Source organism: Puntigrus tetrazona, unplaced genomic scaffold (assembly GCF_018831695.1).
Source record: "Puntigrus tetrazona isolate hp1 unplaced genomic scaffold, ASM1883169v1 S000000266, whole genome shotgun sequence".
In the NCBI taxonomy this organism is placed as follows: domain Eukaryota; kingdom Metazoa; phylum Chordata; class Actinopteri; order Cypriniformes; family Cyprinidae; genus Puntigrus; species Puntigrus tetrazona.
The window spans coordinates 43,318-67,433 of NW_025047928.1; the positions used below are offsets into that span (position 1 = coordinate 43,318).

General features: G+C 38.2%; 1 protein-coding gene across 1 annotated transcript in view; it reads left to right on the forward strand.

Annotated features, from left to right (window-relative positions):
- The window catches only part of LOC122333352 (alpha-1,6-mannosylglycoprotein 6-beta-N-acetylglucosaminyltransferase B), a gene marked incomplete at its 3' end in the record, with an annotated part of 36,437 nt that extends 13,429 nt beyond the window's left edge, over nucleotides 1–23,008 (forward strand). Inside the window, 10 exon segments of the mRNA XM_043230923.1 lie at nucleotides 7,427–7,571; nucleotides 12,621–12,730; nucleotides 14,819–14,892; nucleotides 17,495–17,516; nucleotides 17,519–17,636; nucleotides 17,638–17,659; nucleotides 18,608–18,751; nucleotides 18,753–18,776; nucleotides 22,838–22,903; nucleotides 22,905–23,008. Coding sequence (XP_043086858.1) covers nucleotides 7,427–7,571; nucleotides 12,621–12,730; nucleotides 14,819–14,892; nucleotides 17,495–17,516; nucleotides 17,519–17,636; nucleotides 17,638–17,659; nucleotides 18,608–18,751; nucleotides 18,753–18,776; nucleotides 22,838–22,903; nucleotides 22,905–23,008 — 829 coding nt within the window.
- Nucleotides 23,009–24,116: the final 1,108 nt, after the last annotated feature.

Sequence of the window (24,116 nt, forward strand, 5' to 3'; positions counted from 1 at the left end):
CTAAGCCAACGGGGCTTACAGCATGCTACTATACCAAGCCACAGTCAATCACAGCGGTACACTTTTCCATATTCAGGAGCTTGCAGCCAGAAGTGAATGTTTACCCAACAGCCTGCACTGACTCAGAGTGTTTACCTATCAGCGAGCTGCTTGAAGCTTATCTCGGAGTCTCCAAAAGATGTGATAGACTCTGACTTTGCTGAAGGTTGTGTTAAGTGCTATCACAACTGTGAAAGTTGTATTAAGTGTTGCCATTGGCTTGCCTTACGAAGTGCTACATGTGCAATTTAGTACTTTATTATTCATGAACAAAAGAATACCGTTAACGTATAGCAAAAAGGGGGAGAAGCGTGGTAAACATTATTACTGTGCACACTGGCTGCATGGCCAAACAGAAAATCAGAATCAGTCCAAACAAAAATGGATTTAAATAAACAAATACTGAAGGATTTAGGAGGCAAAACTGATGCAGCGCGCACCCATGTCCATATTCCAGAACGAGAATGTCGAGATCTACCGGGGTTAATTTGTCAAACAGTCGTTCAGTGAGGTTGAGGGATAATTTCCTTGTATGAATTGGCCTGGGCTTAAACTAATTCAGAGTAAATAGGATATGTCATGGGTGACTTCCGATTGTTCCATGGTTAACGCAACGTATTGGACAAAAAAAAGGAAACTCTTGATGCAAATACATTTTTTGCAAGTGAAAAGGCCCTCCTAACTAAGACAACCCAAATCATTTCTAATCCATGCAAACCACCACAAAAACCATATTTACATTCACTAATAGTCACAGAATTGTCATCACAATTATGAGAACATCCAGCATAAACCAATCATTGTTGTTGACCCAGGTTGGTTTATGACAGCTAGTGCTGGCGTAACTGGTTTACCAACATTGTCATGCAGTTCTCAAGCAAAACAAAGCTGGTCTGAGCTCTTGCCTATGCTGTGCTATGAACCATCAAACTAGCATTAAGCTTCCATGCTGGTCAAAGTTACCCTATAGCTCCTAGCAATGCTGTTTTTCAGCAGGGATATGACTATTAAGTATGACTATACAGAAAATTGGCATGGTCTTTTATAATCTACAGCCCCTTACTAAATGTTATTCTCAAACCTCGTAGCACCACAAATTAATGACTAAAAAAGCTAGAACTTTTGTTGGGTTGTAGACCCAACATAACACAATCCTGTTATCATATTTTTGGATATACACTAGGTGAGTCATGCACTTATTGGTTTGTTCAATTAAAATAGTCAGAGTGAGGGTAGAAAATGGTCATGAATATAATAAAAAAACTGTGATAGAGAATACTAGGTACAGTGTTACTGTATTACTTAAACCCATTCACCCACACATAACATTTATAATGGCCTTAAGGATTTCTAACACAGACACCTGCATACACGCACACACAAGCACTTCTTCCAAGATCCGGCTCCAGTCAGCACTATACAGCCGCATGTGGGTGTCATGAATCACTCTATCAACCCTCGCCGTTTAACAAATAGGGGATTTTCAGTAAGCTAATAAATACATCAGGAAGCTGAGGCAGCATACGTTAGTGGGATTAGTAGGCACACGTTGCTCGCATCGTTCACTGATCCAGAGCTTTGAAAATGGTGTCCGCATTAAAGTCAGCCTTAGAACAGCACAAGGATCAAATGTATCGCTTAAGGTTCAGGAGGGTTTTGGGAAACAGGGATAATGATTTTACATCTCAGTTGGGATTAGACTGTGGTATAGTATACATACTTTGAAATGTGTACTGCTGTAATTCCTGTAGACACTTTTTAGCCAAACTGGAGACTAGTAAAACATTGAATGAGACCTTAATGAATTTGCATGCTGCTAAGTTTGTTTATGCTGGTTGTAGTGCTGGATTGCTGCTGGTAGACCAGCACAGATGTGGTCTTTAATTGGTCGAGAAGGGGGTTGAATCTGCGTTCAAGTCAAGACAGATGCTTTAAGAGGGTCTAAATGTCTCACACCATGAAAATATTCTTTCTGTCGAGGTGAATGAGGACCACACACTCGATAGCACAGGCCAAAAAAACAATGTTGTAGTAGTTGAATCTGATCTCAGGTTCAAGTCAGGACGGATGCAAATGCTCTTCTGTCCATGAAAGACCAATCCTGAAAATGCATCTTTGGACTCATGACGGACTCCAGTCTCAAGTACTGGCTGGCTGACCAAGATAAGACAACAAAGAAGCCTTGATGAATAACCCAAACAGATCATGATGGTTTTCAGGTTCAGCAGAGATGTCCGAAGACATTAGTATTCTAAAACATCAAGCACTGTGGAGTCCACTTCCACTTTTCAAAGCAGAAATATGACTTCTAATCAGATTAAAAAACCTGGTAACCACCATGTATCATGTAATTAGGCAAACGCTAGTGACTTTCTCGTGGACAGTAATGACTGAACTGCGCGGTTGGTTTTGCTATCTGGAAAGTCCTGGCTCCATAATAGGGTTGATTAAGAAACACAAAAGGAAAAGTTTTGAGTCATTATGCCTACCTTATTGCTTATATTCTGTAGTTTGAATTAAGCAGTGATGTAAAGAAATATTCCAGGTTATTTTTAACCCACTGGCCGTGGCCTTCTGTCAGTAACCTCATTTTAAAAAAGTCCGTTTTGATTTAACCCTCATTGAATAAGTGTAAAAGAAACTACCAGCTTTTTTAAAAAAGTGCAAAATTGGATGTTGGCATATGAATGGTAGTTGTTTACCAACCTTTTTTCTTCTCAGTGCAGGGGACATAAAAGCGATGTTACATAACTATTCAAAAATCACTGACTGCATCCTAATTTGCATACAATCTGTCCTGAATTGTATGCATGATTAAAATTTGCATCCCAAATAATGGTAGACCTACGCTCAAAATAGTATGCCAAAGAATCCCAGATGGTGTACTGTTTTGAAGTATGCATCTGAGCAGGCTCTTTCAGTTAATATCCCTTCTGGGGAAAAAAATAAATAAAAATAAAAATAAAAATCCAAACTATGGTGGTTTGCTGTTCTTAATGTGTCACCACGATGCTTGATTTATAGTCAATCCAGTCTGGTTATTGTTTTGGGCAGCTGAACACCAGCTAAACATAATTAAACCAGCAAAGTCCAGCAGTATGGTGTCTTTTTCAGCTTTTCAAAGGAATGCCAACAACCTTTTAAAGAGAATTTTGTAAAGCTATATTACTAAGTGGAGTATTGCAAGTTGAAAGTAATCATTAAGTAATTATTCTGCTAAAACCTGCATTAAAATGTAAACAGTAAGTGAAAAGGAACTCATGAAAAGGTTTCGAAAAGGTTACAAAATGTAATGTATGATGTCTCACTTAATACTTAACAAAACGTACTCATCATCACTGCTTGCCGAAATAATATACAAGTTTTCAGTTTAGTGCTTTGAGAACAAAGAGCATCACAATGCTAGTTTTAAACCCTAAAGAACACAGAACTGACAGCGTCACTAAATTTCCTCATTATGTTTTTTTTTAAAGGAAAAAACATTGAAACAAACCCAGTATTCTTCTACTTATTTTGCATCATGTTAAAATGCAGAACAGTTTTTTCAGATGTTTGCCTGATCATGTCAGCTAGCGCCCTGCAGGCCGAATCCAACCCATTAATCGTTTTTACACATCTTCCAATTGATTTGGATGAAATCGTTATGCGGCCTGATATATGAGAGCACTCTCTGCGCAAAATCCAGCGAGATCAAAAGCACTCAGTGGTTATTTAATTAGCAAACCAAAGTATCTGGACCAGAATGCTTTTAAACTTTTGCTGGACATATAGATTACCAGATATTACATTGTTTTGTTATACATATCTAAAGCTTGACATGAAGTTAATCATAATTGCTTTCAAGCCAGACCTTGTGAAGATTTTCTGTGCATTAAGTAAGGATGATTTGGCATGAAATGAAAATTCAATCTATATTCTAATTGCATATTGATTGTACTGTGAACAATTAATCTATGCACTTTTTAAAAGTAATTAAAACCTTCGACATACTTGCTGGATTTCTCAAATTTTTTGCCCTCATAAATGCTGTTCCTTTCATACAATTATTACAAGTTCACTTTCAGGGGCTTCATTTATAAAATGTTGTCCAGAAAACATCCTAAATTGGCCCTTGCGATCATTTCTCGAAAATACAAACATTTGACTCCTAAAATGGATGTACAAACAGGAAACCCACAAACCTCTTTTTGAGATGTGAAAACTACAAATTGCAAATAATGAATTTACATGAAAATGAATGGTTTCAGCTCTGTGTCTTGTAAACGACTCCTAACTATTGTCATTATCATATAAAAATATCACCAATCATCATAATTTAAAATGGCGGTTTACAATGAGAGTTGGCGTGGATTTAAACGTACGCACACTCTAAGATTAAATTTGCTTTCTTGATAAACGAGGCCCCAAGTCCCTGTCCTACATTTGGATAAACATTTACAGTAAACTGACTAATCACGCGGTCTTCCTAATGTCCAATTACTGTAGTCGACCTAGTATCCATACAATGAAAATCAATGGGTTCCAGTGTCTTCTGGACCCCAACGCTCGTTCAAATACGTTCACCTGCGTTCCACACAAGAGGGTGACTAGACAGTCACATAATTATGCTACCTACAACTAAGTGCGCAAATCCAATTTGCGTTGACCCCAAAATAACGTAGGAGGAGATGCGGGGAAAAGAAAGTTTTGAAACGCCTTGGCTGTAATGTTTTCATAGCTTTCATCGTTAGCAGGATGCATTCACTTCGGGATGATCTCAAGAGCGAGTGGGAACAGAGAATGTCAGAGCACAGTGTTCTGAAGGCCTACTGACCTCACAGTCGTAGATGTGTTCTGTTTAATTGGCCAGGTGAGAGGCATCCACTTGCACGGCAGGAGTTCGGAAAGCTCTGAAATTAAACTTGACTGTCAGCCTAATTGGTCCCCTTCCTGTATTGTGCTGTTTGTGTCCTCTCTTCAGTTAGAAGACTTGAAGTAGGCTGCCTCACCGCTGATGCTCTGGAGAGAGAGAGAGAGAGAGAGAGAGAGAGAGAGGCTGTGCTAATGAGATGCTTTTGAAATGTTGTTGAATAAAACCCTCAGCCTGTTGTTTGTATTATGAGTAAATACAACTAATATGCCAGCGAATTTGAGTTCAGTCTCCATTTAGGCTCTTTGTTTTGCCACGACTTTGTTTTTGAGCCTTTCTCAGCAGAGAGTGCGGCCCTTGAGTATATTTATCTCTGTATTGTGTTTTTCCTCCGTTGAAAAGAAACATAAATTTCCATGCCGGACTGGTGCCGGTCTCGCTACGTGGGGAACCGGTGTCAACCCTTGTGTCATTCCAAACCTTTCTTTCATTTTGCAGAACAAAAAGATGTTTACAAATTCATGGCACACTAATCTTCCCCATACAATAAAAAGCGAAGTGGGAATGGGTCTGCTGAGCTTTAAAAACGACAAAAAGGCAGTAGATTTATATTAAATTTAAGGTATCCGCTTGCTGAAAAGCAGTAGAGGTTTATCCTTTTATTCAGCAAGGATGTATGAACCGATCAAGTGACAATACAGTAAACAACTACTTATTTGTGCATACTATTTCCAATAAACTCCGTTCAGAAGATCCCTTCATATTGCAAATGTTTCGCAACAATTGGTTTCATTATTGATAATAAGAAATGTTTAAGAAATTAGATTTATGAATACTTCCCACAACATAAACTCTAAAAATGTGTGCTAAATATGATTAAAAGTCGGCTCATAATCATAGCACTTTTGGCAAATGTTGTTACGTGATGGAGGGGGTGTACAATAAGTATTGTACTGATTTTTGTTATATTTGGAGCTCAAAATTGTAACCAATCACAGATATTAGTTTATGAGTGCAGAAACACTGAAATTAAAGCAACACACACACAAAGAAAAAAAAGGAAAAAGGAATGCTTGGATAAAATAGACTGTCTAAATTGCATTGGCACCATATCTCAAACAGTCTTTAAGAGTCTCAGTGTGCTGAAAGTCCAAATGTGTCCACCAGTGTATATGCAATCCACACAAACTGATAAGCCAAAAGCCTTCAAGCCAGTCTCTGGGAAGGTAAGCCCACAAATAGTGAACTTCACAGTCCAAAGTATCCCCAGCAGCTATCATTATGTGAGGTGACAGCCATTTTGATTGCCATGCTCATCTGTGAATACTGGTGCATTTCCTAGTTTCCTGTCATGTGACTGTTCAAAAGCAAACACTAAAGCTAAGGTTGCTAAAAAGAAAATAAGGGAAAATTATGATTCATTATAGGAAAATATGTAATATTGTATTGCATTATAATGTTATTAATAATCTGCATATACGTACAAGAGTTTAGTTAACAGATAAACAAGAGGGAAAACAGTGCTACAGGTAACGTAGCCTATATATATGCTGAGTTTCAGTTAATTTTTGCTTAATTTGTTTACAGAAAGTCGCATACCATCTCTTTTCTTTATTTTCTAAAACAGAATGTATATAAACATTAACATGGACATCAAATAAAAGCAGGCCTTTATGATGCATTATTATTAAGACAGTATGTGTTTAAAGATGATTCTGAAAATGTTCTGAAAATTCAAGAAAACATCAGCGTGCAGCTGGAGTGACTTTATTATATAAACATATATATATATATATATATATATATATATATATATATATATATATATATATATATATATATATATATATATATATACAAATGCACTTATAAGTTTGAATTAAAATGTTTTTGCATCTACATAGCCTGAATGAATGAAAATTAATATATTTGGCTTTTGATGCTTGAATGAGTTTTAAGCTAAAAGTTATATTTAAAAATACAACAAATAAATAATAAATAAATAAAGCTCATTTTTTGCTCTGTTTAGAAACACTTTAATCGCCATAGTGAAAGATGTCTTCCCTCAGACATATTGCATTGTTTTTTGTGCGACTGACTCATAATTAATAATCACATCGTTTGCGTTCTCCCGAACTGATTAGCTGAACTCAAAATGCGGACTGTGAGGTAAATTGCAGTCAATGTGAGTCCTTGCTCACTGAGAAGATTCCACGTTCAGGCTACAAGTGGCTCCATTCACAAATAAAACAAGGATTTGTCCAAAAACAGTGTTTAATTATGTATTGAGAATTGTCAGATGTTTGTTCGCGAATAAATAGACTAAAATGACTTCGACAACATGCAAACCAAGTCCTACACTATAAAAATCTTTCTTATAACTAGAATGGAGAGTCTAATGTGGCATTTCTTCTCGTGATACTGATAATTACAGGTTTTCAAAGAGTAAATAATATTGATTTTAGGTGTTTAATCACAACACGTTGCAACATATAGTACCTGTCTGAACTGACGTGTTCTCGTTGCTTTGTGTGACAGTGCTGGGCGGTCTGGAGTCTCGCGGGGTCCTGAGAAAGATCAGCGATATGTTGGAGATCATCATGAAGAGGATCGACACCCTATCAAAAATGAACAACAGCAGCGAGTCCCACAGACTGGAGGAGTTGAGCTCTGCTCTCCACAGGTGCGGCTCCACACTCGTGATTGCAACGCAGCAGTGACATTCTTCAAGTCAGGTGTCACTCGCTGCCTTCAAGTCACGTAGGGATAATCGTATTTACAAGATGAATGCACACGAACGGCGCCGCAATGTTTTAATTGCCAGTTATCTCCATGTTTATCTTTGTGCTGTTAGCGCACGGTTCAACTGAAAATGCAGTTCATCACGGCTTGAGGACAAATTAATCAAGTCTGTGAAACTAAAACGTAACCAAATGAGGTTTTGCAGCTGCTAACAAACGGTGTTTTCATTTTAAGAACTTTACTCGATGCACCGCATTGATTTGATTGGATTTACGTCGGCGCGTTTCGCAAGAGCCTCGTCGCTTGTTTGCATATACTTTTTTCTGCGCAGCGCCAAGTCTCGCCAGAAAACATTAGCCTAGCTCCTGGTAAAAGGGAAAAAAGCGGCCAGCTAGACCGAAACGCATCTGTCATAATTTCAAACTGAGAAAACCTAGAGATTGCACTTGACCCTCGCAAAAATGCTCAACGCATCCGTTTTATTCCGGCCACGGCACTCGAACGCGCATCACACCGCAGTGACAAGTTCAGAGTTTGCAAGTGGGAAGTTCCCAATAGGTCTTGAAGGCGGCAGCTGTCTGAATGTTTCAGACACAGTCAACTTCTTGCCGATGAGTTAGTTTAGACACTTCCCAGAGTTTTCAGCCGTCTCCATGGAAACAGATGCCTGTCACATCAGAAGTTCAAACGGGCGCTGGTGCCATGGCTTTACTTTGTGATTTTTCTAGACATCAACAAATCTTAGAGGATAAAAACACCCACACACCGAAGCTCTACAATCTTTGATGCGCATCAAAGTATGAATGTCAACTTTCTATGTCTTCTGTTACGCTGAAAAGTAATCAATGGAAGTGATAGTTTAAAGTTGAAGCGTGTCATTCTTGCACCGCTGGTGTCACCGATGGAACTGCAAAAATAACTACCGATTCTTACCTGGTAAATTACCGTAAAAATTACTAGATCGGGTTTTCTGGTACTTACTACCGCTAAAATACTGTCCACGCATCAGTACCAATAAGCTCCATGATGTCAATCAACAGAAATGACCTTTAAACGCTTCAGCGCTTTCTACATCTGCACGGATGAGGAGAAGCACTTTAGTTTCACCATCTGTCCAACTTGACAACATTTTTTTGAATTCTGAGCGACAGGCATGAGGGAACGATCTCACAGAACGCAAAAAAATAAATAAAAAAACGGAGAGGCAGACACTGCGCAGTGTATTATTATAATATTTAGTGCAGAGACACTGCTGAATGGAAAGTAAGTCAAGGCAAAGCAGACACCATTTGCAAACATGTCTGGCTAGCATGTTTATAAAAAATAATTAAAAAAAAACGAAATTAGTATAATACGTTCAATTGTGAAAATGGCATAATCACTGTCAAAACCATATAATTGTGTCTCGCAGGATCTCAGAGCTACATAGTTAAACGTAAAACAACAGGAAGTAAAAAAGAGTTTTGAACTTGTAGCTGACTTGCTGAAGCGGTAATGAAGAGTTCAGATGCAAGTGCTGGTACTCTACAAATGAATTTAGCACAATCGAAGTGAAAGTACTTGATGAACATCAATATGTCAATTTGTCATCTCATTTTTGACCAAGATAGTTGCCTATAAATACTCATAATACACGATAATAATACACGAGATCCTGTACATGCTCATAAAGCAGTAATCTAATGTTTTGTTCACTACGGTGGAAATTTACTAGTAATGTTTTATCTTCTGGAAAATGTATTAAATGGACTAATTTATTGTCATTTTTTTACAAGGCCCCGTTCACATGATTTCTAAACAGAAATTTACGAGTAATTTTGCATTAGTTTATTAGCAAGTATATTAGCATTGGGTGTAGACACACAATGGATTTTGGTAGCCATAATCTGTAGCCGTATTTGACTCAGATTTTGGTTTTGTAGAATGAACAGCATGAAACCAGATGAAATTATTAAGAACTACATTAAAATCTAATATAAAAAAAAAACATCAACTCTGTTTGCTTATACTCTAATGACTGCTAGTTGACATTTAGCTGCTTACTGTTAGTAGAATGTATAAAGTGGACGAAACAAAGTGCTATGTACCTCAGGAACACCGTGCATTGTCTTGTAAGAAAGCCTCTGGCAACATAAGTAATTACAACAGTAACCGATGTAGATATAACTGATATTGACTACACCGTCCCAACAAAGGCTCCAATGTCATCGCTCTCGAAATGTGAAAGTCAGTCCTAATGACCGGGTTTGAAATACAGTACAGATCGAATCGGGTGTAGTATCAGCAAAGCCTCAGAACTCGCGTTTTTGAAGCGTGTCTGTTGAACTGAAAAATCGCCACTGACGTTCTTTCCAAAGCTGATTTGATTGGTGTGGATGAAAGACCGCAGGAGGTAAAACGCTCTGACAGTACCTAAAAAAAGAAATCTCAGAAGTGCAGCGATCGCGGAAGTCAAACATGCATGTGACAGCTCCGCCTGAACACTTTATTGTCTTTGGGTGTGAAGTCAGAAAGGTCAGGGTTCAGGCGGCCTGTTTTTCTGAGCGTTCGGCTTTGCGCCGCGCGGAGGTGACATTTATTGGGAGTGACAGAGTTGCTCGCAGAGGGGGGCTGTTTGCTTCAGCGTGTTGCTGATGTAGCTGCAGGGCACGGGGTTGCAGGCGGTTCGTGTGAGCTGTATTATAAAGAAATCAAGCTCTTGGTGTGAAACAAAGACGACAATGCGCTCCTTAAGCTTGCTGAAAGACATTTTCCTGTCTCTCTGAAAGAGGTTTTTCAAGTCTCTGAGATACCTGAAATAAAACCTATCGGGGCTTTATTGGAATTGTTTCAAATGCGAGAGGAAAATATAGTCACGCATTGCACAAAGCTTGAAAAGTACAGTGGGTACCGAGACAGCAGCCAGTTTTTTTATTTTTTTACTCGCAAACAAATAAGTTTTTGCATATTTAAAATAGCAAAAGTTATAGTGCAGGGTAAAAGTGGTAGAAATGGTAAACTGCTTGATCTGAACATTTTTGATAACTGATCAATTGTATTTTTAGGGATAAAGGGCACATGTCTCAATCTTTTAGTTGGTTGTAATGCAGATAATTCTTATATTAAATATTAACAAACTGGCTGTTGGGGAATTGTGCCAAAATACTGAAAATGATTTCAGCATGCTGTATTGCACATAGTTGTGCCGTTATTGCCTTACAACTTAAAAAAAAACGGTACCCGCAATTCCGGTAAAGCTCACTTCAGCCTTGTCTTTCATAAATATGTTTTACTTAAAGCCAGGGTAGGTGATTTGGTTAAAAAACATTTTTGTTATGCTGTTTTTTCGCGTCCCTATAGCAGTCAATAAGTTAAGTGGTCTAAATAGATTAATGATTTTCTATATAATCTGCGGAAGGCATATGACCATAAAAACTTCACCCAAATGTTTCTACGATAGACTGCCCTGCCCGCATGTCATACATCGTCAGCGCGCTCATTGCACTGTTCCAGAACCGAAGGCGTTATTACTGTAATAAATACGTTTTCTACCGTAATGTTTTCTCAGCGGTGAATGAGACGTGAGGCATTCAGTCAACCACCAACGCTGTCTCTCATCGTGTCTCTGTTTTCGTCTGGTCTGCCGGATCGCGTTCTTGTGTTTTGAAGGAGGTGTGGCTTTAGGGAGTGACCCGCAGGGAGGGCGGGATCTCATGCTTTCAAACCCTAGCCTAAAAACTTAAATGTTCGTGTCATGATTGCCAGCTGGAGTGCCCGTGAGTTCTGTTAGAGTTTGTTGGTTTCCTGTGTCTAGTACAAAAGTTGCTGAGACACCCCCAAGATCACTCGAAACACCCGTTTCCTTGTTTCTAGTTTGCATCCATTTGTTGTAATATAGAGATTTATATATCATGCGAAAGCTGAATGAATAACAATATAACGGACAAAAATGAAGCATAACTTTGAAAATCTGAGAGTGCAAAAACTTGTCCCAATGAAGTCTTTAGCAATGTATATTACTAATTAACATTTTTTATAAAGTTTTGATATATTTAGTGTAGGGGATTTACAAAATATGTTCATTTTACATAATCTTTACTCATTATTCTACAGATTTTTGCAAAACATATATATATATATATAAATTCAACCCATACAATATATTTTTGGCTATTGCTACAAATATACCCATGCTACCTGAGACCGCTTTTGTGGTCCAGGGTAACATATTATTTTTATAATCAATACATAATGAATACATAAAAAGCATTTGAACATATTGAGCACAGGGTTTCCAGAGCTGTTTTAATGTTATCTTTAAATAACAAAACTCTTCATTTAAAAAAAAAAAAAAAAAAGTCGACCCTGGGACAATTAAATGATGCAGCCTTTCCTTTAATTTTAACCCAGCTTTTTAATCTTTTAGATCATTTTTTTATGCCGTCAACATCAAGGGAATTAAGTTGCTACCGACTTAATTGCTGTAACATGTTTTCTCTCAGGGCCAAGCCTAAACATGCCGGGCGTGTCATTTTCATTATCTATCTACGTGAATGGTGTCAGTACGGAAGCATTGCTATTTCATGCTCCGAGCATATTTCAAACAATTAGCATGTCCGATGGGTAATCGTGCCATTCAAGGATGCTGCAATGCAGTTCAAAAATGAATAGAAAGACTTGCTTCAGTACAGGTGCTTCAGACTTTTAGTTCTTCTCAAGGCTGTGGTATGTGTAGGTGTATTTTAATTCAAATTAGACACACACACAATCATCCATTAATAATGTATCATATCCATTATCCATTAGACACTGGTACTATAGGTTTGCTATGTATATATATATATATATGGAACACAGCATGAGATTTTGGGTGAAATATCAAAGCTGATTCTTACCTAAAAACAGAAGAGCATCATCAAAGTAGCCCAGCCTCATTTGGGGGTGAACTATTTCTTTAATAGTCCTGTTGCCGCACATCATTTCTCTCTCTTACTTCCCTTCACTTTAACAGATTCCAGCCGGTGGGTCTGGTGGAGCGAATCCAGGCCATCGCCCAGAATGTCTCTGACATGGCTGTTCGAATGGAGCAGATTCTGAAGAAGACTAACATCCCCGCCAGAGGTGAATCTCTCATTTCTTTTTGGGTGACAACTGCTGGAACATTTCCTTGTTGCAAAAGTAGGACTTGGATACAATCAAATAAGAATGAGCAATCGCATTAAAGCGTCACTCCAGCCCAAAATGAAAATTTTGTCATTAATCACGTACCCCCATGACTTTCCGAAATCTTCGAAACACAATTTAAGGTAAAACCGGGAGGCTTGCGACTGCTCCATTGACTGCCAAGTATTGAACAATGTCGAGCATGAAAGTGCTTCATCTGCCATCAGTGGTCCAATCTGAATGTTATGAATCACCAGTCAAAAATCTTCAATGATCTGAGATATGATTGCAAAATGTATTTCCTATTTCCCAATTATTCCATATTTTATAATTTACTAACAATTACTTCATTTCGTCTAACGTTATATCAAGTATAATTAGGTCCTTAAAGAGGTACACGTAACACACAAGATTGAATAACTCAGCTCGTTTTAGTCACCAAAAAATCTTTAAAATGCACTGTTTAAAATTAGACATGAAGAGGTCTGGGCTCCGTTCCATTTTTTCAGGACAGCACATTCGCTCTTTATTATTTAATGCTACTTGATTGGGCTCCTTCGCTATAATGCCAATCATCTCTTGCCGCTATTTGTACAGCGAGAGCCTCTGTAGGGTTTGATATCTCTAAAGTTTGCCAACAGAGTTTGGTGGAATTCCAGCAGGTTTTTAGCGAGCATATGTGCAAGCTGTGTGGGAGGTTTATTTAAACTATTAATGTAAGACAAACAGAATTCTTACTTCTGCTCTGCCTTTTTGAGCAGAATGCTCGAGGATTCCGCTCATGCTCAGCTTACTTTATGAGAACTTTTATGTTGAAAGCGAACACTTGTGCTCTTGCAATTGTGTTTTAATGACTTTCCGATTACAGTATCTTTTGATCTAAAGTCGTACACCGTGCTCTGGGTTTCCAAGGACCGGGTATTCGCATCGAAAATGAAAATGTGAAAATGTGATGCAATCCCAGAGAATAAGAATATATATTGCCACTCTTTAGTTTTGGGACCGGTTCACACTATTAACTAGCTATAACTACAGCTTTTGTCTAAAAAAACTTAATGTGCTGCTTACGAAGAGTTAGTTTGGTAGCTGGTAAATTTAGTTATGGGCTTCTTGGCTGACCTCTGTTTTCGTTCTTATGAGGAAATTCTCTGACATTTTATTTTTCTCAATTCATATCCATCATTTAGTATTGCTCTGTCCTCGCTCATCTGTTCTCTTTGAGCTTACGCTACGACTTATGTCGAGAAGAATTTAATTATAATGACTTACAATTAAAAAATAAAAATAAACTCTGTTCGCCTAAAAGAAAAAAGTTATGGGTCATTTGTTTTTTTGTGCGTTATCAGTACTTATAAACAGTTAATTTGCTAGTAATAACCATGCTGATAAGAAATCGGTTAATAGCGTAAATTTAAACCAAAAGTACTATACTATAATAAGAAATATGTTACTAGAAATATTTTTTTCAATTTTGAAGTGAATCTCTTAAATCAATGTTCCGTATCTGAATAGAACGCAGGAGTCATTGGATGTCTTCTGATTGAAAAGTTCAAGGGTGTTTTTCAGCTGCTTAGTATCTTTTCATAATCAAGCAGAATAGCCCATAATTCCTTTCTCTTTGAGCTCGCTTGATGGATCTGAAGTAGCATGTTGTACAAAGAACAACCTCTTTCTTTGTTAATTAGGCTGACTGGGAACGGCTACCAGTGAGAGATGAGAGTTTATTAATCAAGGCGAGGGGATGTTTGCAATTTTCTGTTGCTTTTTTTCTACCCAACTGAACACAAAGCAGCGCAGAGCTCTTAACAAAGCCCAGAGCAAGCATTACTCAGACAACTAAGAGGTGCGAGTGCAAGAGGTCGCTTTCTTAATGTTTAATAAAGCTAGCCTAAAGAAAGTTGAGGAGATGGAAGGAGTTACGGAGGCTCTCCCAAAGCCTCATTAAAAGCGTAAGAGCGTTTGGATCCCACTGGTGTTCCACGGTGAAGCTACTGTAGTGTGGAAGAGCGCTGTCAGACTGTGACTGCCTGTCCTTTTCATCTGCAGGCCGAGATGGAGTTACAGGCCAGTGCGAAGTCCCGAAGGATCCCAGGTACCCGGATTGCGCTAGCAAAGTGGATGTGAGTTGACAGAGATTTTTTCAACAAACCCTCACACTCCTTTATGTCTGGACTTTTTATTTCTTGGTTGCCTTAGAGAAAAACAGATTGGTGGAAGCAAACACTGGCATCCAACAAATGGATTTCGCTTGAGTGTTTTCTCACCTGTTTCATTGATTGATGATGTTGTTGTTTAGATGATGTCTCTTTCCTTTTTTAGTTCGAATATACATTTTTTTCCGTATTTTTTTGTAAAATTAAATAATCCCAAACGACGCTTTACCAAAACGTGCTCAGCCTTTAATCAGTTACCACAAGAGACTCAAGAGTGTATTCATAAAATGTTCTAAATTGGCTTCATATATATCATCTCATGAAAATTTTTTCGAGGTAGCTAATTCGTGGAAATCAGTTCGACCTCGTTTGTACGAATATGTAAATTTGTCTAAACCCAACTGAGAAGTAGGTTTTGGGGCCGGGTTGAATGTAGGTCATTCGTACAAATTCATACGAATACTACAACTCGTAGAATACGGACGATTAGGCTTATGAATTTGTACGAGTGAGGTCATACGAATTTGTACGAATTAGCCACCTCGTAAAATATGTACAAATTGCTGTGAGATTAGGCTGGTGCAAAAAAAAACCCCACAGAACTTAAAACTGCTGATTTCTTTGTACTTATAAGCACAAGCCTGAGAAATCCTTATTACGTAAAATATTTGCAGTTCGTGAGCTCTTGAGTCTTCTTGAACTACACGCATAACCTGTGGTAAATAAGTTGTTTACATAAAATAATCTGCAATCATTCACATTTCGCCCCGTGCGTGACGCACGGTTTATCCTCATTAATCTTTTTCCGTCTCCATTTTGCACATATTCACCCGGCTCTACGCGGACGTTCTTCTACCACACGTTTTTTACATTTGCATATTTCGCCTATTGCATTAAGTGGGTTTTATGAAACAAAATCTCGGGCTGTCAAAAGTTTAAAATAATTACGATGCATTTAATGATTTGTATTGTGGTTAATGCATACAGGGGGGAATTTATTAAGAATGAATTGCTCCCACTGAAAGCTGTTTATTTGCATGTGCTGTCAGCACTGCTTTAGCCCCCGATTCACTAAATTAATTATGCAGATCAGGCAGCAGCTCGAAAAACACCCTGAAAATCTCTGCTGGGGCGCATTTTACACACTTCAGATCTCACAACTGCCACGGAGTGCTTTATTGCTATATTATGGAGGCAGACCACCACAGAACCTGACATATTTTTTTATCTTTTGTAAACATTATAAACGTTTTTACCTTGACTTTGCATGAACGCTGAATAATAAACCGGTTCCAGAGCTGAAAAACACAGAAAAGCGTTTGTTTTCTGACTTCGCCTTACCTCGCAAGTTCCTTTTTCGTGATGAGCAACAAAAAAACGTGCAAGAGCTTGTTTGGCAATTAATTATACGTGCATTCATTACTTTTTATGCTACTGCTAAAATGTATCGATCGCATGAAACACGCCAGCGGATGCACAAAAGAAAACGAAACGGAGTGTATTTCAGCAAATAATATTTCTCAAAATGAACGTAAACACTGAACTTTATGAACAGTAATTAAACAATCCACAAAACAGGGCTTTATCTTTCTTCGCTTCACTGATGTTTTTGCTGCTAACGCCCGCTAATTAAATTCCACCGCGTAAAAATGCGAAACATTTAGATTTTACTTCTCATTTGGCGTGAAAGGACTGTTCACTCAAGGCTCAATTGATTCAAACAAGTGTGACACCATCCATCGCCCACGTGAAATGGCTGTCGTGTGGATGAGAGTAGTAGGCGTTGGGTCAAATGTTCGTTCGGCGGTCCCATTCCAAACAAATCCTGAAAGCAGTTAAACCAATCTTTGCTTGAAAGGCATATACATTTGAGCTGAAATAAAATCTAAAAGCACTTAGAGTTCTGGTTTGCTACGCTCTTGTAAAGGTTTTATGGAGGCATTGAGGTGAAGACTGAAGAGTATATAAATAAGACCCTTTGACCTGAATCGACTCAACCTTATCTTTAAAGATCCTCGTGCTCTCACCATGTTCAACTCGTAGAACTATGTCAAGGTCCACAAACACATTCTAATTACATAGACATTGATATGGAGCTGGCATCCTGTGCCTGCACAGACAGCACAACTTTAGTAATCCTATAAGATCATTGCGAATCTAATAAACTTGGGTATGTACTTGGGTATGTACGCCCGTAGAAGCAAGCGTTAGGTCAGATTCGATAGTTAAATGTCATTTACGCCGGTTCCGATTTCTGAAAAGGCATTGGATCTTGAGTGTCTCGAGACCAAGCACTGAACCGAGACGATTCCTATTGAGGTACATTACACTGAAAATCGTGACACGAAACAAAAAAAGGACATTGTGTCCATGGGTACGATTCGATAGATTCGGTTGCAGGAGTGAAGACCACGTTGTATTAGCATTGCATTGGTGATGTGAGGCTTGCAAGATCAAAACCCGAAAGGAAACCCCGTCCCACATGAAAACAGTTCCTTTGATGGTTTCAGATATTCCACCTATGCCATGCTCGACTGATTTAACGGTTGCTCATCTCTTTGTTTTCTAGTGGATGAGAGCCAGGTGGACATCGGACCTTGCTACTCCTTTTATGGAGTAGACGGCTCCGACTGCTCTTTCCTCATCTACCTTAGTGAAGTCGAGTGGTTCTGCCCCCGGCTGGCCTGGAGGAATCAAAGCAGCCACCCACAACCGGCAGCCTGCCAAAAGACAGGCGAGTGTCAATCACTGCACCGAATTCATTGCAACAGAGAAGTGTAGGAGTCCGTGAAGTGCGATTAGGGCTAAGAACACACGGCTCTCTCGGAAACACAAAGGCAGTATTACAGGTATCTTTTTACCAGGAAGACGATCTCAGAACGCGCAGCTCCAAATTAGGACTCATTTTAGTCAGAATTCCGATTTAGCAAGCTGTACAGAAAGCAAGGCCGCTCAGTGGGTTTTAGCGCAGAGACTGTTTGAGCGGCACGCGTGTTCTCACCTGGTTAGTTACTCTCACAGTGTGTTATTTCAAGTGAGAGAGTTCCAGCTGTTTAACTGTTATTCACTACGCCTCTAAGCCCTGCTAAGACTGAAATGAGATATCATTTTATTCTTTTTTCCCCTAAGGCATACAATACTGTAGCGTTTTCCTGCCTAGCTAAATTACCTCTGTAAGTTCTACATAGCTATTACCAGCACGCGCCTGAACTCTTTTAGAAATACGCCACAATCTCTTATTTTAAAATGACAGTTCTTTCATTTGCAAAAAGCCTGATTAACCTCAACCTCATGTCCACCGACCGCTTAAAGTCCATTCATTTAGGTTGTGTTTAAGCACTGCTTTGGAGCTTTTGAGAACTAATCACTGGATTTTTACGGGTTTTAGATTCAAATGATATTCAGAGAGAAGTAGCAAGTCGTTTAATAGCAATGTTCTAGATTGGCAGAACGGTATGTTACTGTATATCCTAAAATTACTATAGTGCTGTCAAAACATTTTTTTACATAATATATTGGTGTTCTTGTTTACATTTCTATTTATATATATATATATATTGAAGAATATGGTAGGATTAGGAACGTAAAATAAATATGTACTTAATAAGCACTAATAAATATCTAATATACTACTAATATGCATGCTAACAAGCAACTAATGGGCCTTTATCTCTTTCTACAGGCATATTTCCGCTCAGATCTGTCTCTACTGTTGGAGCGGGTCGGCTCGGGCAAAGAATCTCTAAGCTTCATGAGGAGGCGTATGCGCAGGCTGGCTGCGCAGTGGGCTGCAGCTGCACGCGCCAGACTTGATGAGCGTCTCATGCAGTCAGTACAGAGAACAGAAGAGGGTGAGCTGTCACACACTGTCTAAAGAAGGTGAATTAAAGGCTTTATGGGACACAACGAGGTTTCCTCGCAAAACAATGACTTCCTTCACGCCATACGGAAGCGATTTGTTTTTCGAAGTGACATTTGAGTTCGTTATTAACAGGAAGTCTGTCATGTATGGATTCGGATGCGACTGGGACTTCAAACCAGAAGTTTAGCTGCAGATATGGTATTTGATGAAGGTCAAAATAAAGCGAGAGACGCGCAATCATGCAATGCGAATCACAGATGTCGGTATAAGGATGGGATTAGATTTCTCCGAGGAACCAATAGAGTATGGAATTTACTTTTTATAGAGGCTTTAATTGATCTGCATGATATTAAAATACAAAAATAGGCCTACAGAACACACATTTACCTAACCTATCTCTATATATATATAATATATAATATAAATAAATATATATATATATATATATATATATATATATATATATATATATATATAATGTTTATTTATTTATTTATTTTTTTAATTTTATATATTTTTAATTTATTTATTTATTTTATATTATTTATTTTTATATTTATTTTTGCCATTTCCTTTTTATCTGTTTTACAGACCAATTATTTTCATTTCCTGTCCTAGAGCCAAGCCCAATGAAAAACTGTGGATTAAATTAAATCAGTCTCCGGCAGAGTTACAGACTCTCGCTTCTGTCACACAGAGAAGTGGTTTTCTGTGAAGAGGTTGACTGCGAGCGTGAAAAAGCTGTTTACTGTAGGTGAAGTCTGCTGCTCGTGAGTTAGGCCGGTGAGGGCAGGGTAATTGCGGGTGCTTGTGAATATGTTCGTGGTGGCTGGTTGCACAGATTTCCCATGTGGTGCTTTTTAATTATGGACTTTTGCTGTCGATTTGTCCTTGTTCGTGCTTTCTCAACCTTCCTTTTGGCTGGGTGCACTTTTGATGTCCTTATTGAGTCATTTAACGTGATGTTAAAGCCAGTAATAGACACGGATTAGCAGATGTCTTTGTTTACCGTGTGTAGGAGGAGAATCTAATGGAATCTTATGGTTTTGGTTTAGAATTAATTTCTTGGATCTTTAATGACTCCACAAACCATTCTATAAACTACAGATTAGGTGCTAAAATCAACATTTGGAAATAAAATATATAGTTCACAGTTAAAGTGTTTAGTTTAATAAAATTAAATACATTATATTTGAGTATATAAACAGTGTGATCACATAAGCTTTTGGTTAAGTATATTAGTATATAAATATATGTATAAAAAATCTACAAAATAGACACAAACAGACACATTAATGATAAGACAGACAAATTATGGCAACGTAAGAAAAATATTAAAAATGAGGTCTCATGCTTTAGGTTAATGCATTCATGCATAACATTAATAATTTGCAATATAAAAATAAAATGAATTATTATCGCTTTATGTGATGTTATGTTAAACGCGTAAATTGTAAACTAGTATTGTTAATAATGAGTTCATGTAATTAATGTGTATATATTAAATAAATATTAAATAAACCTTATTATACTCAGAATGATTGATTATTAAACTATAATGTGATTTTAAATGATAAATAATAATAGTATAGCTAATTAAACAAGTTATTAATACTTTTTAAATATATTAACAATATAGTAGACTAGACTGGCTCCCATGCAATCAAAATAAAATTAGCAATTAATAAAATCGAAATAAATAATCAAATCAAAATCATCAATGCGTCGTTTATTAATGAAAGCATTTATATTTTAGGCAGAGAGGTCAAATGAAGTGGCTGAAGCAAAACCAGTATCGATCATGCACTCGGCCTCTATTCCCATCTATCACTTTATCAGCAATTCATTTTCACTGAGAGTGATTTCATTGGGAAACCGCAGAAAAAGAAATTGAGTCCATGTCTGGATATTCTGTGATATTCCATCATTCAGTTGCAGTAAAAAAAGAAAAAAAGTGAAGGCTCACCATCTCCGAATACACTCTTCAGCAGCTTAATCAATGCATTTGCGATAAATGTTGCTTCAAATACCACATCACCAACAAATGACGTAATACAGGTTTACGATACAATTTAAAGCACTAAAAAAATACGCATGCGGTTAGGGGTGGTTTGTGATGCTGAGGTGCTGTCAGTCTGTGTCTAGTTTCAGACAAAGTGTCATTTGTAGTATATCAACATGTTAAGAAACCCACACAAATATTTCAGAGGTGTCAGCCTGTCGTCATCTCGGGGAAGGCCATGCAACTCTTTCATACGCTTTTGCGCCATGTGAACGGCTGGGGAAAAAAAAAAAAGAAAAGGATAAGACAATGAGCTCTATGAATCATTCTGAAATAGCTTGAAATATGTGAGAGCCGCATTACTCATCTGAGGTGCGTTCAGTGACGCTTCGCTCAATAAAAGTAGTCCATCTGTGAGTTCGCTAAATGAACTGCTTTCTGCTTTAAAACAAAGAATACGCTATCGTTGTCTTCATGCATGAAAAGCGCCTTGGTTCGGTCGGACGGTTGAGATTTGCTGGGCAATCAGTGCTCTGATTGAATCTTTTAGCCCGCCTCTGATTGCGCTCGATAACTAACCAACCAACGGAAATGTCTCGCATGCTGAGATAGTCCGTTGAGGGATGAATAGGTGGAAATAAGAATAAAAGAAAACAAACAGCGATCCACGATTAGTGCTGATCCATTAAACCTGTTCGCGACTTGCCCTCAATTAAACATTAAGGCGGGCGGCTGTATGTAATTTTCGCTTCTTCACGGTCGGGTGACATGGACGAACAAAGATGACGAGCTAACAATAATGCGGCTTCTGCTGAAAATGCGCCTCCGAAAATCACTTTGAAAATCACTTCATTTAGCCAATTTAACTTGGAGCGTTTGCTAAATGAATAAATGTTTCGCCTGGAAATGCTAATAGTGCACTCGACCGCTCATTAGAAGTCGATCACGAGGAGCCTTCGGACAGAACTCTACCTAGCCGCCATAGATTCATCGCTGACAGAACCCCTGAAGACTGAAGATAGCTGAAGTAAAAGTGTCGCATGATAGAGCATGCATACATCTCTAGACAGGTGGAGCTGGGGGAGGTGGAGGTTTTCAGAGACCTATTCATTCCCAAATACGGTTATGCAAAATCAAATAAATAAATAAATACTATTGAGTGCAACTTTATATTTGCAACACAATTAAGTGTTTCCAAAAGAAATCAATGAATTAAAACAATTGTTGTTATTGTTATTAGTAGTAGTAGTAGTAGTAGCAGTATGAGCAATTTATTTTAATTGTTTCATGCACATAAGATTTGGTTTGATTTTAATATGAAATTGTAAAAGCATTACACATTTTAAACTTTGACTGTCCACTACACACACACACACACACACACACACACACACAACAACAAACTAGAGAGCGCATGTTACATTCTATTTCTTGCTTCGCTAGCTGGATATTGTTGCTACATTCAGTGCATCGGAGCAGTTATATCGAGATTGATGTTACTCCTAAAAACCTCTTCTTCTCGTGGTCTCACAGTGCCTCACCTACATCTCTGTACAAACCCATACTTCATTTGGAGCTTTTTTTTTTCCTTTTGCTGTAGTATTCATACAGACTTATGTAAGAACGCAGCTTTAACGCAATCTTTCATTCGTTTTGGACGGTTGTATACGTTTCTTTATATCCGAAAGAGGGAACGCAACACTGAAGTAAACTCAGACTGCTGTCAGGAAAAGAGACTTAGCGCTGTATGTTTTTATCCTTTGTATATGTAGGGTTGAGTGCACCTATTCACTTGAAATGTAGAAAACGTGTTTTTAGTGAAAAGGGCAAATGTTGTCAACCTTGCGTGGTGACTGGAAGAACTGCAGATCCAAATAATATGCATTTTTCAATCATGCCTATAGACTGGACTATAACTAAAATGGTTTCCAATTAAAATAAGATGAGATAGAATTAAGTCTAATGTGCACAGTAATGCAGAAATAGCATAATGTGTTATTAGTCACGTAGAAACATGTCATTCTGGACCTCTTTTCCTCTTTCTTCAGATCTTGGTGCACGTGGGCTTTCTCACAGAGGAGTCTGGTGATGTGTTCAGTCCAAAGGTGCTGAAGGGGTGGCCCGCTCGGAGAGATGGTCCAGTGGGCAGACATCCTGACCACCCTTCATGTGCTGGGACATAACCTCAAGATATCACTCTCAGTCAAAGAACTGCAGGGGTGAGTCTCTTGATAATGCTTTTATTCAAAAGCTTCGGTACTGTTTCACGATCTGATGACCTGTGTAGATGTACTTCAGCTGCATCGTATTGAATCAGATACACTATTACATATTATCATAGGACCTATTTATAGAATTCAGAAACCCTTATTATTAGCGACACCGTGGCCATTATGAACTGCAGACAAAACTTAACAAGCCCAACCGAACCCTACTACTGTGTATTTTGCACGGTTTTAGTTTTTGTCATCTCTTACCTTTTCTAAGTCACCTCATTAAATTCCTGCGCACAGTACTAAGAGTGTATTTCAGCGCTACGAACAGCTCCCGTGAGACGCACGACAGTCCGTTTTATGCTTGCTCTATTTAAACGCGAAATATCCTTGAAAGATTTTAAAGCGCATCATTTATACTTGCCTTGAATGCTGTAGTTTTTATTAGAGCAGAAGAGAAGGCTATTATGAAATACCCTAGGGGTGACACCTGCTTGAATGTAAGCATGTAATCGGGTACGACTTTGTCAAACTGTTGACGAGAGGCGGTAAGTGAACAAAGTAAACCGTTAAATCATGTATATGAGCTTGGAAGCGAATGAATGTTGTGGTGAAGGCTTTGATAAATTGCAGGAAGAAAATGGCAACATCTAACATTGAACTTTACTATCTCTGGATGCTCCTGGTGAATTTAAATTAGTTGAAAAACTGGAGCACTATGACAACAGGTTTCTGTCTCGCTTTAGGCTGGACAACAACCGGCTTGACCTTCTCTTGAGAAAAAGGCTGGTACAATTTTTCTTCTTGCACAACGTAGAAGTGTGGACGCTACATGGAAAGATATGATGGACTGCAGTTATATCAATTATATCATAAAGGCGACTGTCTTCGTGCTTTTAAACGATCTGTATCATTAAAAGCGCCACGTAAATAAAGTATTGATTGATTGTTTGACGGTAGCCTCTAAAGGGCAGCACTAAATGGACGACAGAAAATAATAATATTAAAAAGTTTCAGCCAAAATAAGAAAAAATGCGCACATCTACATTCTGTACAAAAGTTTTCACCCCCTTGTTCCTAATTCATGGTTTCTCAGTGAGCGCTTGAAACTTCT